This window comes from Bos indicus x Bos taurus, chromosome 19 (assembly GCF_003369695.1).
Source record: "Bos indicus x Bos taurus breed Angus x Brahman F1 hybrid chromosome 19, Bos_hybrid_MaternalHap_v2.0, whole genome shotgun sequence".
In the NCBI taxonomy this organism is placed as follows: Eukaryota; Metazoa; Chordata; class Mammalia; order Artiodactyla; family Bovidae; genus Bos; species Bos indicus x Bos taurus.
The window spans coordinates 52129974-52142634 of NC_040094.1; the positions used below are offsets into that span (position 1 = coordinate 52129974).

A 12661-nucleotide genomic window follows, 5' to 3' on the forward strand; every position below is an offset into this window, starting at 1 on the left:
CCTTTCCCCTTTTGCCCAGGCAGCTGATTAGCACATTCCTGGGTCTGGGATTGCTGGGAGGTGGCGGTTGGAGTCCCAGACCAGGCAGGGCTGGTGGATTAGCAAGGTAACTTTGTGGGCTCTGGGGTAGGCAGTCAGGGCTTAACAGCCTAGGGCGTCCCAATCTCTCTCTTCCTCTCTCCAGGTGGCAGGAAGCGGTTGGCCTGGAACCTAAAAAGCAGCTGCTGGGCCTGTGTACTGGACCCTGAAGGTCTGGCTTCGGCATCTGCCAAGAGGCGGCTGAGTGGGCCCGCCCAGACTCCCCTCCAGGCCCCTGGCTTATTTTCTACTGGAGGCAGACCTCTCTGCTAGTTGAGTTTCCTCGGACTTTTCAAAGTGAGCATTTTCCATTAACTGTTTTGGTTTAAATCAGTTCTCCTGAAAGCAGAATGTTCAAGTTGTGCAAACCAGGTCACTTGACAAGTTCACACGGGCAGAGGCTCAGGGACAAAGCTGTGTATATACAAGTTTGGTGGTGGTGTGGCTGTGTGAATAGCAGGTTAGACTGCTCATGGCTGGCTTCTGCCAAAAGTTGCTACAGGCTGTGTCCATGGCTTTGAGGACATGTTTCCCAAGTTGTCACCAGAATGCCTTTCAGGCATCTGTCCCTTCTCTGATCCAAATATCCAAACAGAAACCCCAAAGCCCAGATCCTGAGCTCTCTCAGCTCACCTCTAGCAGGATAAAGTGGGAGGGTCCTTCTTGGGGTCACTAGTTAGGCCCACCCTGATGGTTTGCCTTATCTGGCCTGAGGCCTGTCACTGGCGGGAAACACCAGGCTGTTGGTGGCAGCTTCTTCATCCAAAGTTCTTTCATTTGATCCTCTGAGCAGGGCAGGCAGACAGAACTTTCCACAACAGCAGAAAAGGCAATCTTCACATCAAAGGAAAGTTCTATCTCTGTGTACAGCATGGTACTCTGTCTCTGGGCTTCGTGTAAACTGCTGATAGAAACTGTAGCTGCTCGTAAGTGACACAAGTGACCAAGAGTTAGGATCACCCAGCACTACACTCTGAGCCCAAAATACAGGAGCCCTGGGAACCACCCCTCCCTTGGGGCCCCGCGGGGCCGGGGCCGGTGGAGTTTCTCAGGGAACATCAGCGGCAGAGGCAGGAGGAGAAAGCCCAGCAGGGCAGTGCAGTGTTTTCTGCAGCACTTGGCCCAGGGCTTTGCACCTGGAGTGTTGATGAATTTGTTGATTTTGTTGAAACGAGATCAACATGGTGGTACAAGGGCTTCTCATAACCAAGTTCCTGCCCCCACTACAGACTGCTGGCCCATCTCCAGCATCCAGGTCTTTAGTGACTGCCTGGAGGATCTTGCCAGCATTAGGGGCCAAACTGCGCCCCTCAATATTTATACGCTGAAGTGTTAACTCCCCGTACTCCAGCATGTGACCTTATTTGGAAATGGAGTCGCTGTAGATGTAACTGGTTAAGATGAGGTCAAACTGGAGTAGGGTGGGCCCTACTCCCTGGACACCAGGAGGCTGGTATCCTTATTAAAAGGAGAAATTTGGACTTCTCTGGTGGCCCAGTGGTTAAGAAACTGCCTCCCAATGCAGGAGACACAGGTGCAACCTCTGCTCTGGGAAGATTTCACATGCAGAGGGGCAAATAAGCCCCGTAAACCACAACTATCAAGCCCATGCGTTCTAGAGCCCATGCTCTGCAATGAGAAGCCTCTGCAATGAGAAGCCTGTCCACCACAATGAACAGTAGCCGTCGCTCACTGCAACTAGAGAAAGCCAGCGAGCAGCAACAGAGACCCAGTGAAGCCAAAAATACATAAATAAAACTTAAAAAATAATTTTTTTTAATAATATTTATTTGGTTGCACCGGGTCCTCGTTGTGGCACGTGGTATCTTCTATTTCCTTGCAGCATGCAGGATCTTTCCTCGCGGCATGTGGGATCTAGTTCTCTGACCAGGGATAAACCCAGCCACCTGCATTGGGAGCAGGGAGTCTTAGCCACGGGACCACCAGGGAAGTTCTGCACTTTGATTCTAATCTGGGAGGTTTCCAAGCAGAAGGGCAGTGCCACTGAAGCCCACGTTTTGGGAACACTGCCCTGAGAGTGATACAAGCCATGACAGAAAGTGACAAATGACAGGGAGATGGGTTGGGCTGGGCCTTCTTCTGTACAGCTTCTCCTGTGCTTCCTCAGGTGTGGGGAAGCATCCCCTTGCCTTCCCAGTGGGCAGAGGTAGCTGTGCTTACCACGTATCATGCCCTTCTCCCCAAGTTCTCCATATGGAGGGAGACCCTGGTCCTCAATGACCTTGGTTATCTGTCCACCTTGCTTATGGGCCTTGCCCTTCTAGTGCTTCTCCTGCCCTCTGTCAAGCACCTTCGAGGTCCAGTTATGGGGCAGAGAGCAGTAGCCAGGAAGGATCTGACCCCTTTGGCCAGGCACAGCGACAGGTGGGCTGAAAGATGAACCACTAAACATGATCCTGAGGGCAGGGCTGGAGCGGCTCAGTTTCAGCCCCTCGGGTGCGAGCATGACTGCGCAGCTTTATATAGCTCTGCCGGCCCTATATAAGAAGAAGGTGCCCTGGCCAACGGGAGCACGGAGAGCACTGTGGCAGCAGTGCTGGAGGTCACCGTCAGTCAGAAGAGCCTGCACACAGTTCGGGTCCGTGCACCTTCCTTCCCTGAGCAGGAGGGTCCCCACAGGGGTGGCCCAAACCATAGCTGCCAGGATGCCCAGCAGAACAGCCCGCTATGCCCGCTACAGCCCAAGGCAGCGGCGCCGGAGGCTCCTGGCTGATCGCAGCGTACGCTTCCCTAATGACGTCCTGTTCTTGGACCACATCCGCCAGGGCGACCTGGAGCAGGTGGGGCGCTTCATCCGGACTCGGAAAGTCTCCCTGGACACCATCTACCCCTCAGGTGAGTGCCTGCGGGGCCAGTGAGGCTCTGTGGGGTGGCAGGGGAAGGCCTGAGCCTTGACCTCTCCTGTCCTGTCCAGGCCTGGCTGCCCTTCATGAAGCGGTGCTTTCTGGAAACCTTGAGTGTGTGAAGCTGCTAGTCAAATACGGGGCAGACATTCATCAGCGAGACGAGACAGGCTGGACACCCCTGCACATCGCGTGCAGTGACGGATACCCTGATATAGCCAGGTGAGAGGGTGGCCTCTAGGATGTAGTCCCCCCAAAAGGTGGCCCTGCTAGTGTACCTAAAAACTCTAAGGGCTTCTGAAATTTCCTTTCTGTCCTGTTGCCTCCCAAGAGCAAACTGCAAAAGTTAGCGAAACTTCCAAAGGGTCGGTTTCTTTCTCCTCACCTCACCTGGCAAGAGAAAAAACAGGTAGATCTCAGAACCGCAGGCTGCTACCTTCAGGCAGGGGTGAGCATTCTCCGGGCCACGTTCTCTCCTCAACCAGGGCTGCCCTTTGCACTCAGGTACCTCATTTCCCTGGGGGCAGACAGAGAAGCGGCGAACGACGATGGAGATCTGCCTTCAGACCTCATTGACCCGGAATTCAAGGACTTGGTGGAGCTATTCAAAGGGACTAAGATGGACTGAGGCCAGCCCTGCCCTCCCAGGGCGCTAGCCCTGCCTGGAGAAGTCAGGTGCCCATCTCCCCCGGATGCCAGGATTGCCCCACCAGCGGGGCTATGGGCCGGCCAGACTGGCCAGGACCCCACACCTGGGCAAAACCCCTCCCCTCTCCCAACCCGCGGCCTGGCTTTTTCTTCGGGTGAAAAACTTTTTTTTATTGCTATACTTTTTACTTTTTCAATAAACGTGGTTCCTAAGCCCGTGGTGATGGCCTGATTACTGGGGACCGTCCTGTCCCAGTCTTTCGGCTCCGTCTGCTCTGGTGGTCAGCGGCCAACCGCCGTCCACTCTGGTCTGGGGATCCGGCAGTGTCGGAGCAAGGAGCTAGAGTCTCGCGGCTCCCGACCACCGGTCCCTGCCGTCCATCGATCCCGCTACCCCCAGGCCCTGTCTGTCCCAGAACCCCGACCCCGCCGACCCAGGAGACTGTCCTCGACATCCCTCGACCCCGGGTGGCACGAAGTCTAAGAACCCCTCTGACCCCAGCCTCTCGGCCCCAGGCCTCAGTCTCCGCCCCTCCGCGGGCCCGCGGTCACGTGACCTGCGCCAGTGCGCATGCGCGGCGGCGACACGTCACTTCCGGCCGGGCCCCTGGCAGCGGCGGCGGCGGCCGAGAGGGCGAGGTGAGGCGGTAGCGGCGGGGGCGGGGCGGGCGCGGCCCGGACCCGCCCTGGCGCGGCGGCCGCGAGGGGAGGGCCCCGGGCTGGGTCGCGGGGTTCCCGGCCCGCCGCGGCGGAGGCTAGGGAGGGCCACGGCGAGGCGGGGCGTGCCCGCGAGGCAAGGGGCTCAGAGGGAGTAGCGGGCCGCCGTTCTCCGTCGCTGAAGCTGCCGCCGCCTCGTCGCCCGGGGAGCAGCCCTGACGATGCTTCCTGACCGCGAAGCGCGGCCGGCCGGGTTCCCGCGGTTCGCCCTCCGCCGCCGTCCCGTGTATCCCACGCTCCTGGTCTCTGAGCTGGGCGAGGCAGTGTCAGGGGAGGGAAGGGGGTAAGAGGCTGCCATTCCTCCGGGAGCTCACCGGAACCCCGGGGGATGCCGGGGTGGGCGGGGACCGCCATGGGGAGGCCGCGAACGAAGCAACCCAGGTTTGTGAGAAACTTCAGGTAACGCGGAGGCGCACAAGTCGTATCCCCTACCTGCCTCCTAGGAAGACTTCCCAGAGAAGATGGTCATGAGCCGGGCCCCCAGGGCCAGGGCGACGACTTTGGGCAGATGGGGCATTTTGAGCAAAAGCCTTTGGGGTGTCAGGGGGAGTGTCCAGAGCTTTTAGAAAGCAGTGCGGGTGGGGAGGGAAGGGTCAGGCCCCAAGTCTTGAAGGAGAAGGCTTGATTTGGGGTGAGTGGAAGGGCTGGTGAGATTGCCAAGTGAGGAAGGAGGGGAATGCATACATTGGGGTTTGTTGCTTGGGAGGGAAGCTGCTGCTATCACCAAGGAAAGAGGGAGAGGGGTGGTGCAGTGCTTAGAGGCTTCGCCTGCGTCTTTTCAAGGGTCGCCAGGCCCATTTGGTATCTAAAACAGCAGTGTCCTGCTTGAGTGGTAGATTGCCTTCTAAAAGTCTCATTGGTGGAAACGGCTGTTGAGAACCCCACAGACACAGAATATGAAGGGGAGGTGGAGTCTTGAAAATTTTGAGTACCTATCAAAAATTTTAAAGTAACACAGAGTGGTTGCAATTGCATCATTGATTCTAACTCCGGAATATCCATTGTCATTTTTGCAGACAACAGAATATCATATCACCCCCTGCCTTTACACATATGGCTGTATGTGGGGAAAGAGTTAAGACTGGCAGTCTGGAGACTGGGCTTTGGGCTCCCTTCCCTGCATTCCTCCTCACTGGAGGTCTCTGAAGCCCTTTCTTCCCCATGAAAGAGCAAGGTGCTATATAGATCCATCCAGGAAGAGTCCCTCCCTGTCTCTTAGCAGAACCACATTGGTGCCAGGGGTCTGGAACCTGCCAGGGGTACAAACAAAGGCAGAGGCAGTCTCTGGGGTGCTCAGGGCAGCTCAGCCATCCTAGTCTAGCCCTGATTTCTGTGGCCTGGGAGGCCGAGAGGTTGGGAGTCTCTTGGGGCCCAGATCCCACTCTGCTGAGTGGCAGGTTTCTCATCTGCTAAACCTCCAAAGTGGGGTTTATTGGTGTTCTCCCTGGCTCAGTGCAATGGCTGCTCCACAGCTGGCCCTTGGCTGCTGCCCCTCCACACTGGGTCATATGTTTGTGGGTCTACGCCATGCCTGAGGAAACTCTGCGTTCAGTTTGCCCAAGGCTGTCCTGGCTTGCACTTCATAATCAAGAGCAGCCCTTTTATGCTCAGAAATGCCCAGTTGGATGATACATTCCTTCTATGATTGCCCCGTCCACTGTCTCGTTGGATAAGCAGCCACAGAGATTTTGTTTGAGGTTGTGGCTTCATGTGGCTGTACTTGGGTCCCTTTGAGCAGGAAGGCCTGGTGAACATTCTTGGGGGTTGTTTTGGCTCAGATGGGGATTCCATGGCCCATAGAGGGAAGGGACGCTGCCCAGAGCAGCGATGGATGACCCTCAGTCACGGAGTGGTTCTGGACTCTGCCGGGTGCTGAGCGGGTAGCCCGCTGGCTGCTATGGGCTAGGCTGTTGTGGACAACAGTCAAGGCCTGTGGAGTACACCAGGGGACTTTGTGTGGTTCTCTGTGACTCTGGAAGCAGCAGAGCTGGCTCTCTGGCTCAGACTGTGATTGGGAAGGGCTGGGGGCCCAGTAGCTGGTGACACTCACACCTGGTGAATTAGATTATGGCCAGACTGAGGGCTTGATGGCAATAGAAGGCCCTGGTACTGTCTGAGTGGGGAGTGACTTGGGTGGGGGCAGGTTTTGGGAAGATCATGCTGGCTTCACGTGTACCAGGGATGGAGAAGGGTAGTGCAGGGTACTGTCCCGACATGGATTGGAGAGTGGGCAGTGGATGTCGGACCAGGAGTGGGTGGGAATGGGAAGAAGTAACTGAAGAGCACATACACGTAGGTGGAGGCTTGGGGTCTGTGGCCTGAGGGAAAGCTCTTTGCATCATCAGATCTGAGACCTCAGTAGTGTGAGCTGGGCCTCACAAGCTCCACCGAGCATGAAAAAACGGTGCTAACCTTTGTGCTGGCGATTGCCAGATACAGCCTGATTTCAAAGCTATTAAAAGGGTAAAAAAGTTTCTCAGAGTTGATGGGATGTAGTGAGGTTTTGAGCTCCAGTCTTCAGGAAATAATTGTCCCTGATAATCATGGTAAACAAAAGTCGGCAAGCAAACAAGAGGAGGGAGATGTTTGCAGAAGTGGACACTCCCTCCCCGCTGGCCAGAGGGACTGGAAACTCCAACCTCAGGGGATTCTCGTGGCCTACTGGGCCTTTTTAGGTGTCCCTGGCGCTTTTCCAGGCGTGCCACTCTCCCCAGCCTGCTGGTTGCCTGGCTCCTCTGCAGTCGCCTCTGTAGAGGCCCTGCTCAGCACTTTGCTCAGACAGTAAATGTGCTCGAGTTTCCCTTTGCTTCATCACACACACTACCGTCAGCCCAGGCCTCGCACCTCTCTTCACAGCCAGTTGCCAGGCACAGGCAGTCTTGGCCGAAGGTCCCACTCCTCCCCGTGCTGCACCGAGCCCCTTCCTGCTGGGTCATTGGAGGTTTTGTCATGGTGGCTCAGAGGCCACCTCTCTGCCCTGGCCTTCCTTGAGTCCAACTGCCTTTTAGACATCTCCTCCCTGACCTTGTTTTGTCTCCCTTGTCCACGCCTTTGCGGCTCGGCCCTCTCCACTGGACAGCCATGTGTTCCCAGGCTTCTGTTTTTAGCATCAGTGGTATGATTCGCCCGCCATTGCCATGGCTCATACTTGTAGCTGTCACCTTCCAGGGCGGAAACAGGCCCAGTGTATATGGGCCCCTTTCAGTGGTTCTTCCCTCGGCACAGACAAGTGCTGTTTCTCTGGTTGTTCCTGTGCACCTCTTGGTAGCCACCAGGCCCTTTCCTTTGGGTACATCCTGGAACTGGAATGGCTGTCACGGAGCATGCATATTTGTTAGATTTTTCCAGGAAATTTCCTTTGGGGTCAGCATGGGGGGCCCAACTCCTTGGAGGAGGTGATGAAGGTGGGTGAGTGAGTGCAGCTCACTGTCCCTCTGTCTTCAGGGGAGCAGCAGGCCCTGGCCTCACGGGAAGCTGCTGGTATACTCAGGTGAAGCCTTGGTTTCCCTGCATCCCGCAGGAGGCAGGGTATCCACGGGGGTGGGGCAGGGCCAGCCCAAGGTCCTAAGGAGAAAGGCCCCTGGAGGGAGGCCAAGCTGCTGGGAGAAGACGGAGGACTCGGGGGTTCCTCACGAGTAGGTACCAGCTGGTAGGACACAGGCCATTAAAGACAGACCTGGTTGGGTGTGACTTCCCCCATCGAGAGGAGGCAGACAATAACTCCTTTTTAAAAAGTCCTTTTACTCATTCTTCAAGTCCTGAGGACATGAGAGCCTGCTGGTGTCTTGCCCCTGGCCAAGGTACTTCCTGGCCGCTCTGTCCAGGGCACCAGAAACCTCGTTAACTCAAGTAGCACATCTTTGTGGGCAGGTGCCCAATGACAGGTACACAGCTCCTCAGCTTGTGGGCCATTCTAGCCTCTGGTCAGGAAGCACAGAGTAGGGGCAGCGAGGGATGGGTTCCCACTGTGGAGACCGAATGCTCCAGGGGCCTGGGGCCCAGGCCTTGGGAATGCAGAGACCAAGGGGAGCAGGTGAGGCGCTCAGAGAACCAGAGCCATGTATGCGTGTGCATGTGTGCAGTCGGGGCAATGGGAGCTGGAAGGGGCTGGCCTCTGAGTTAGGCCTGAGACTGAAAGGGGGCCTTGGACCAAAGTCAGGCACCCATAAAGGCCAGACAGCCCTCAGGCTGTGACCAGAGGAGGCCAAGGCCGAGGCTGCCCTGGAAAGAAGCAGCCCTGGAGATGGGCAAAGCTGGGAAGGCAGGTACCCTGAAGAAGTGGCCCCCGAGGTCTGAGAGGACAGACTGCAGGAGGGATGAGGGGCCTGGGTAGGAGGGGCCAGCCTGGGTTGGGCTGGGGCTGGCTGATCCTCCAGGCGCCTCCCTCCTGTTGCTTAATTGAAGCCTCCCACTTCATTGCACTGCCAACAGCCCCTTGAGACGTGAGTGTTCTTGAGCCCCTTCCGTGTCCCCAGGGCACCCTCAGGCCAGAGAGGGCTTTCCCTCTGTGCTCTGGTGTCTGTGGGACTGGCATCTGGACAGGAGAATCATAGGCAGTGAGATCCCGCGAGTCCAAAAAGGGAGAAGTCCCTTTGTGAGGAGCAGGGCCCCTCTCCTGGGAGGGCATAGGCTTCTATGTGCCCCCCAGGAAGCTGGCTTTGTGCTCTGTCATTACTACCTCAGCTTGTGGCCTGTTTTACCTGTGCAGATTTTTTTTCCCCAGCTGGGCTGTGCAGCATGTGTGATCTCAGTTCCCCTACCAGGGATCGAAAGCATAGCCTCTGCAATGGGAGCAGAGTGTCAACCCCTGGACTGCTAGGGAAGTCCCCCTGTGCGGGTGTTTAAATGCCAAAGGAACCAGAGAGGAAGTGTCCACTGGGTCTCATCTTCCAGGCTCTTCAGGAGGGGCTGTGGCTGAGCATTCTGGGGCCCCCAGGCTCCAGGGGCGGGGGAGGGGAGGCACTTGTGCTCACAGGCCCTTCCCAGGCTTCCCCCATCCCCCAACACCTGGGGTTGGCCTCCTCTGGGGCAAGGCCAGGCCTGGGACTAGCCCTGTGCAACTAGCTTCCTCACCCTGCGGTGCATGTCCTCAGCCAGAGAGGGGACTTTGTCCAATTGGGCAGTTTTGAGAGTGAGTCTAAAAATAGACCCCCATCCAGGGCTGTCTGGTTCCTGGGCTGAGAGAGCCTGTAAACAGGACACACCCCAGAGTCTCGGTCACTAGGATTGGCCTGATGGCTTCCTCCAGGCTCACAGTCCTCCCCCAGCCCTCCTGTCACACCCTGGGGACCAGGAAGCCGGGCAGGCACTTTTCCCATTGGGAAGCACATCCCCATTTTACAGATAGGAAACTGAGGCTCAGTGGAGACAAGATCCTAGGCCCTGCAGGCCGTGAGGGCACTGGACGACTGTGGGCCTTTCCTGCAGCCCCGCGCTCTGTTAGCAGTGGTGTTCTGAGACTTGGAATATCAACAGGGCTTCCCGACCCTGGGGTAGGTGTGTTCCCTGGGCCGCGGTGGTCCAAGTGCGGGGTCCACTGGAGCTCAAGCTGCTCTGACTCGGGCCTGTTGGTGGCCCCTGGCCAAGGGTACTGAACCTTTAGCCAGCTGGATTGTGGCTCGACCCTGTCTACTGGAAGGCAGGGAGACCACAGTTAAAGGGAAGAGGCAAATGCCCCCACGCCCTTCCCATCCCTGGACCCCTTCTGGAGAGGGTGGCAGGGTGGCCTCTATCCCACTATGTCATGAGGCTTCCCTTCCAGAGGCCGAGGGGATCCGGCAGTGGAGTGCGAGGACCAGACGCCCCAGCGATGACCAGGTGGGTCTTAGGTAGTGGCGTTACCTCCAGGTGTGGGGGGTCCTGCCCTGTAGCCCCTCCTCACGGGCCGGGCTCCCCCCAGTTCCCCCGTCTCCAGGGTCGTCTACAACGGCAAGAGGAACAGTAGCCCCCGCTCTCCCCCCAACAGCAGCGAGATCTTCACCCCGGCCCACGAGGAGAATGTGCGCTTCATTTATGAAGGTACACGGAGTGTCCGCAGCCAGCCCCCCCGAGCCCCTCCTCCCCTGAACTCCTGTGGGGTGTGGAGACCCAGTTCTGGTCATGGGTGTGCATGGTCAGCACTGTGGTGGTCCTGACAGGCAACACCCCAGAAGAGGCAATGTTTGGAATCAGTGGTGTTTGCTGGGGAAGAGGGGGGCCATGGAAGATGGCGCACCCTGGGGAGCCTGGGGTGTCTTGGAAGTGGTGTGGTGGAGGTGTGAGCACGTGTGCACAGCATTTGTGCTGGGAGGTGGGGGGTGGAGGACATGGGAAAGATGGGCACCCGCCTGGAGGAAGTGCTGTACCCTAGTGGGTTTCATAAGCCTCTGTGACTGGAGTTCTGGTCATGGTACCATGAGGCCAGAAGGGGCGTGGCTTGGGCAGGGCTCCTCGAGGGAGCAGGGTATGTTGAGGACAACTTCAGGTTAGGAGCAGGCTGGACTCGGGGGCCAGAAACTGTTGAAGTGGGAGTTTGGGCTCGGGGGGCCTATGGGGCCACTCAGAGGGGAGGGATAGGGCAGGAGCGGGTGCCGTCTGCTTGGACACTGACGGGGCCGGATGGCAGGCCCCGGGGTAGGGGCCCTGACCACCCCTGCTTCCTGCAGCCTGGCAGGGTGTGGAGCGGGACCTGCGGAGCCAGATGTCGGGCAGCGAGCGGGGCCTGGTGGAGGAGTACGTGGAGAAGGTCCCTAACCCCAGCCTGAAGAGTAAGTGGGGCTGCCCTGGGCAGGAGGGGCCGACCAGGGGGCAGGAAGGCCCACCCACCTGCTGCTTCCAAGCCAGCCTGGTGGGGTGGCCTGGGTCCCAGGGCTTTCAGAGGCGAGGGCAGGACAAGGGACAGACCCTCCCTCTCCACCTGCACCCACCACTGACCATTCTGTCCCTTGGCAGCCTTCAAGCCCATCGACCTGAGCGACCTGAAGCGCCGGAACACGCAGGACGCCAAGAAGTCCTAAGGCGCGCCAGTGCCCCTCCCTTGGCCTCCGGGAGATCTGGGTGCAGCCTGCTGCTGGCCGCCTCCTCTCCTGTGGGCTCAGCTCCTGGGAGGGGGAGGGGGCCTTGCTCCCAGTGGGCTGAAAATCCCGGGACCAGGACAGGCATGATTGATGGCCAAGGCCTGCCCCTCCTCCCCGAGCCTCTCCTTTCCTCTCGGGGGATCTCAGGTTACCCCCGTCCCTAGGAGGGCCTCGGCCCTGCCAGCCCGTGCCCACCCCGGGCCTGGCTGGACCTTTGGAGCTGCTGGTCCTGCCTGCCCCCAGGGCCTCGACCCTGATTCTTGTCGCCTTCTCCTGCCCCCACCCCCAACCCCTGGGCACTTCCAGGATCAGGAGGGAGATGAGGGGCCTTTGTTATCTCCTGTGCTGTGGGACTGGGCTGGTTTTGTCCTGAAGTGGCCAGGAGCCAGGACAGGGTGGTCCCAGCCACACCCAGCATGGGTCCCTCACCGACCCCTGCTGCATCTGTGCCCGGGGCACGGGGAGCGTCTGACCCCCCACCCCACTGTCCAGCCTGGCCCTTTCCTTCCTTGTCAGCTTTAGGATGACACCAGCTCTCCAGGCCTGGCACACTGCTGGGTGCCCCCTCCAAGGGTTCTAGGCAGCCAGGTCTGGCTCACCCTTAGGAAGGGGCGTGGGGCTGGCCTGAGCTGACGAGGCTACCCAGTGGGTCCTGCTCTGTGTGGTGAGTTGGGAGGGTCTTCAGGGCCATTTTTTTTCTTCCTGTGCCCTCCAGATTCAAGTGTCTGACTGGAACCTGAAGACCAGTAAATAAAGGTGGGGTGGCATTGGCTTGGCAACTTGGTCTGTGAGGCCCCTATCTTGGCTGCCCACACAGGTCTGGAAGTCCAAGGCCCAGAAGTTCCGTCTGATCCCTGGGCTCCACCAGGGGGCTTGGGCTTCTGGAGGGCAGTGGGAGGTGGACGTGGGGGCCCTGGAGGTAACACATCCTCAGCAGCACTGGGCCCTTGAGGGGTGGCCTGTCTGCTGTCCAGGGAGGGTGGCTGCTGGACTTGGAGAGCCCCAGTGCACTTGACCTTCAGATCTGGACGTAGCCCTGGCGGACAAGCCAAACCGGAATTTATTTCGGGAACAGCCCTTTCCTGTTAAGAGTATTCTGGGGCTCCAGTGGCCCCACAGGTGGCTCTGGGAGACGTCTTCTCCTGGAGGGGGTTCCCCAGGGATGAGGGTGCAGGAAGGATGGTTCATGCAATAAGCAGCAGCCAGTGGGCGTTGGCTGGTGCCAGGCCCTGAGCCAATTTCCTGTAACCACACAGGCCTGTTTGCTCCCCAGGGACCTATGGGGCATCCTGCCAAGGG

General features: G+C 58.5%; 2 protein-coding genes across 4 annotated transcripts; both read left to right on the forward strand.

The window, feature by feature from the left end:
- The first annotated feature begins 2593 nt into the window (after positions 1-2593).
- On the forward strand, positions 2594-3803 carry PPP1R27 (protein phosphatase 1 regulatory subunit 27). Its single transcript, XM_027517932.1, has 3 exons — positions 2594-2934; positions 3014-3164; positions 3447-3803. Exons 1-3 carry the CDS (start codon positions 2745-2747, stop codon positions 3568-3570), a joined length of 465 nt encoding a protein of 154 aa, XP_027373733.1. The 5' UTR covers positions 2594-2744; the 3' UTR covers positions 3571-3803.
- A 377-nt stretch (positions 3804-4180) lies between these two features.
- On the forward strand, positions 4181-12141 carry MCRIP1 (MAPK regulated corepressor interacting protein 1). Of its 3 annotated transcripts, none has more exons than XM_027517936.1 (5): positions 4181-4229; positions 10069-10124; positions 10207-10325; positions 10952-11053; positions 11238-12141. In XM_027517936.1, the coding sequence occupies exons 2-5, from the start codon at positions 10117-10119 to the stop codon at positions 11300-11302; spliced, it is 294 nt and encodes a 97-aa protein (XP_027373737.1). In that variant the 5' UTR covers positions 4181-4229; positions 10069-10116; the 3' UTR covers positions 11303-12141. The 3 variants fall into 3 exon arrangements, with proteins under 3 accessions (XP_027373737.1, XP_027373735.1, XP_027373734.1); XM_027517934.1 differs by lacking the exon at positions 4181-4229 and adding an exon at positions 4319-4590; XM_027517933.1 differs by lacking the exon at positions 4181-4229 and having other exon boundaries at positions 4708-10124.
- The last annotated feature ends 520 nt before the right edge of the window (positions 12142-12661 follow it).

Excerpts from the sequence above, each read along its gene's own strand:
- PPP1R27 (XM_027517932.1), top strand. The coding sequence starts at position 2,745 with ATGCCCAGCAGAACAGCCCGCTATGCCCGCTACAGCCCAAGGCAGCGG. Across the intron at positions 2,935-3,013 it reads GGACACCATCTACCCCTCAG|GCCTGGCTGCCCTTCATGAA; the intron begins GTGAGTGCCTGC and ends TGTCCTGTCCAG. Across the intron at positions 3,165-3,446 it reads GGATACCCTGATATAGCCAG|GTACCTCATTTCCCTGGGGG; the intron begins GTGAGAGGGTGG and ends CTTTGCACTCAG.
- MCRIP1 (XM_027517933.1), top strand. The coding sequence starts at position 10,051 with ATGAGGCTTCCCTTCCAGAGGCCGAGGGGATCCGGCAGTGGAGTGCGA. Across the intron at positions 10,125-10,206 it reads GACGCCCCAGCGATGACCAG|TTCCCCCGTCTCCAGGGTCG; the intron begins GTGGGTCTTAGG and ends GGCTCCCCCCAG. Across the intron at positions 11,054-11,237 it reads CCCTAACCCCAGCCTGAAGA|CCTTCAAGCCCATCGACCTG; the intron begins GTAAGTGGGGCT and ends GTCCCTTGGCAG.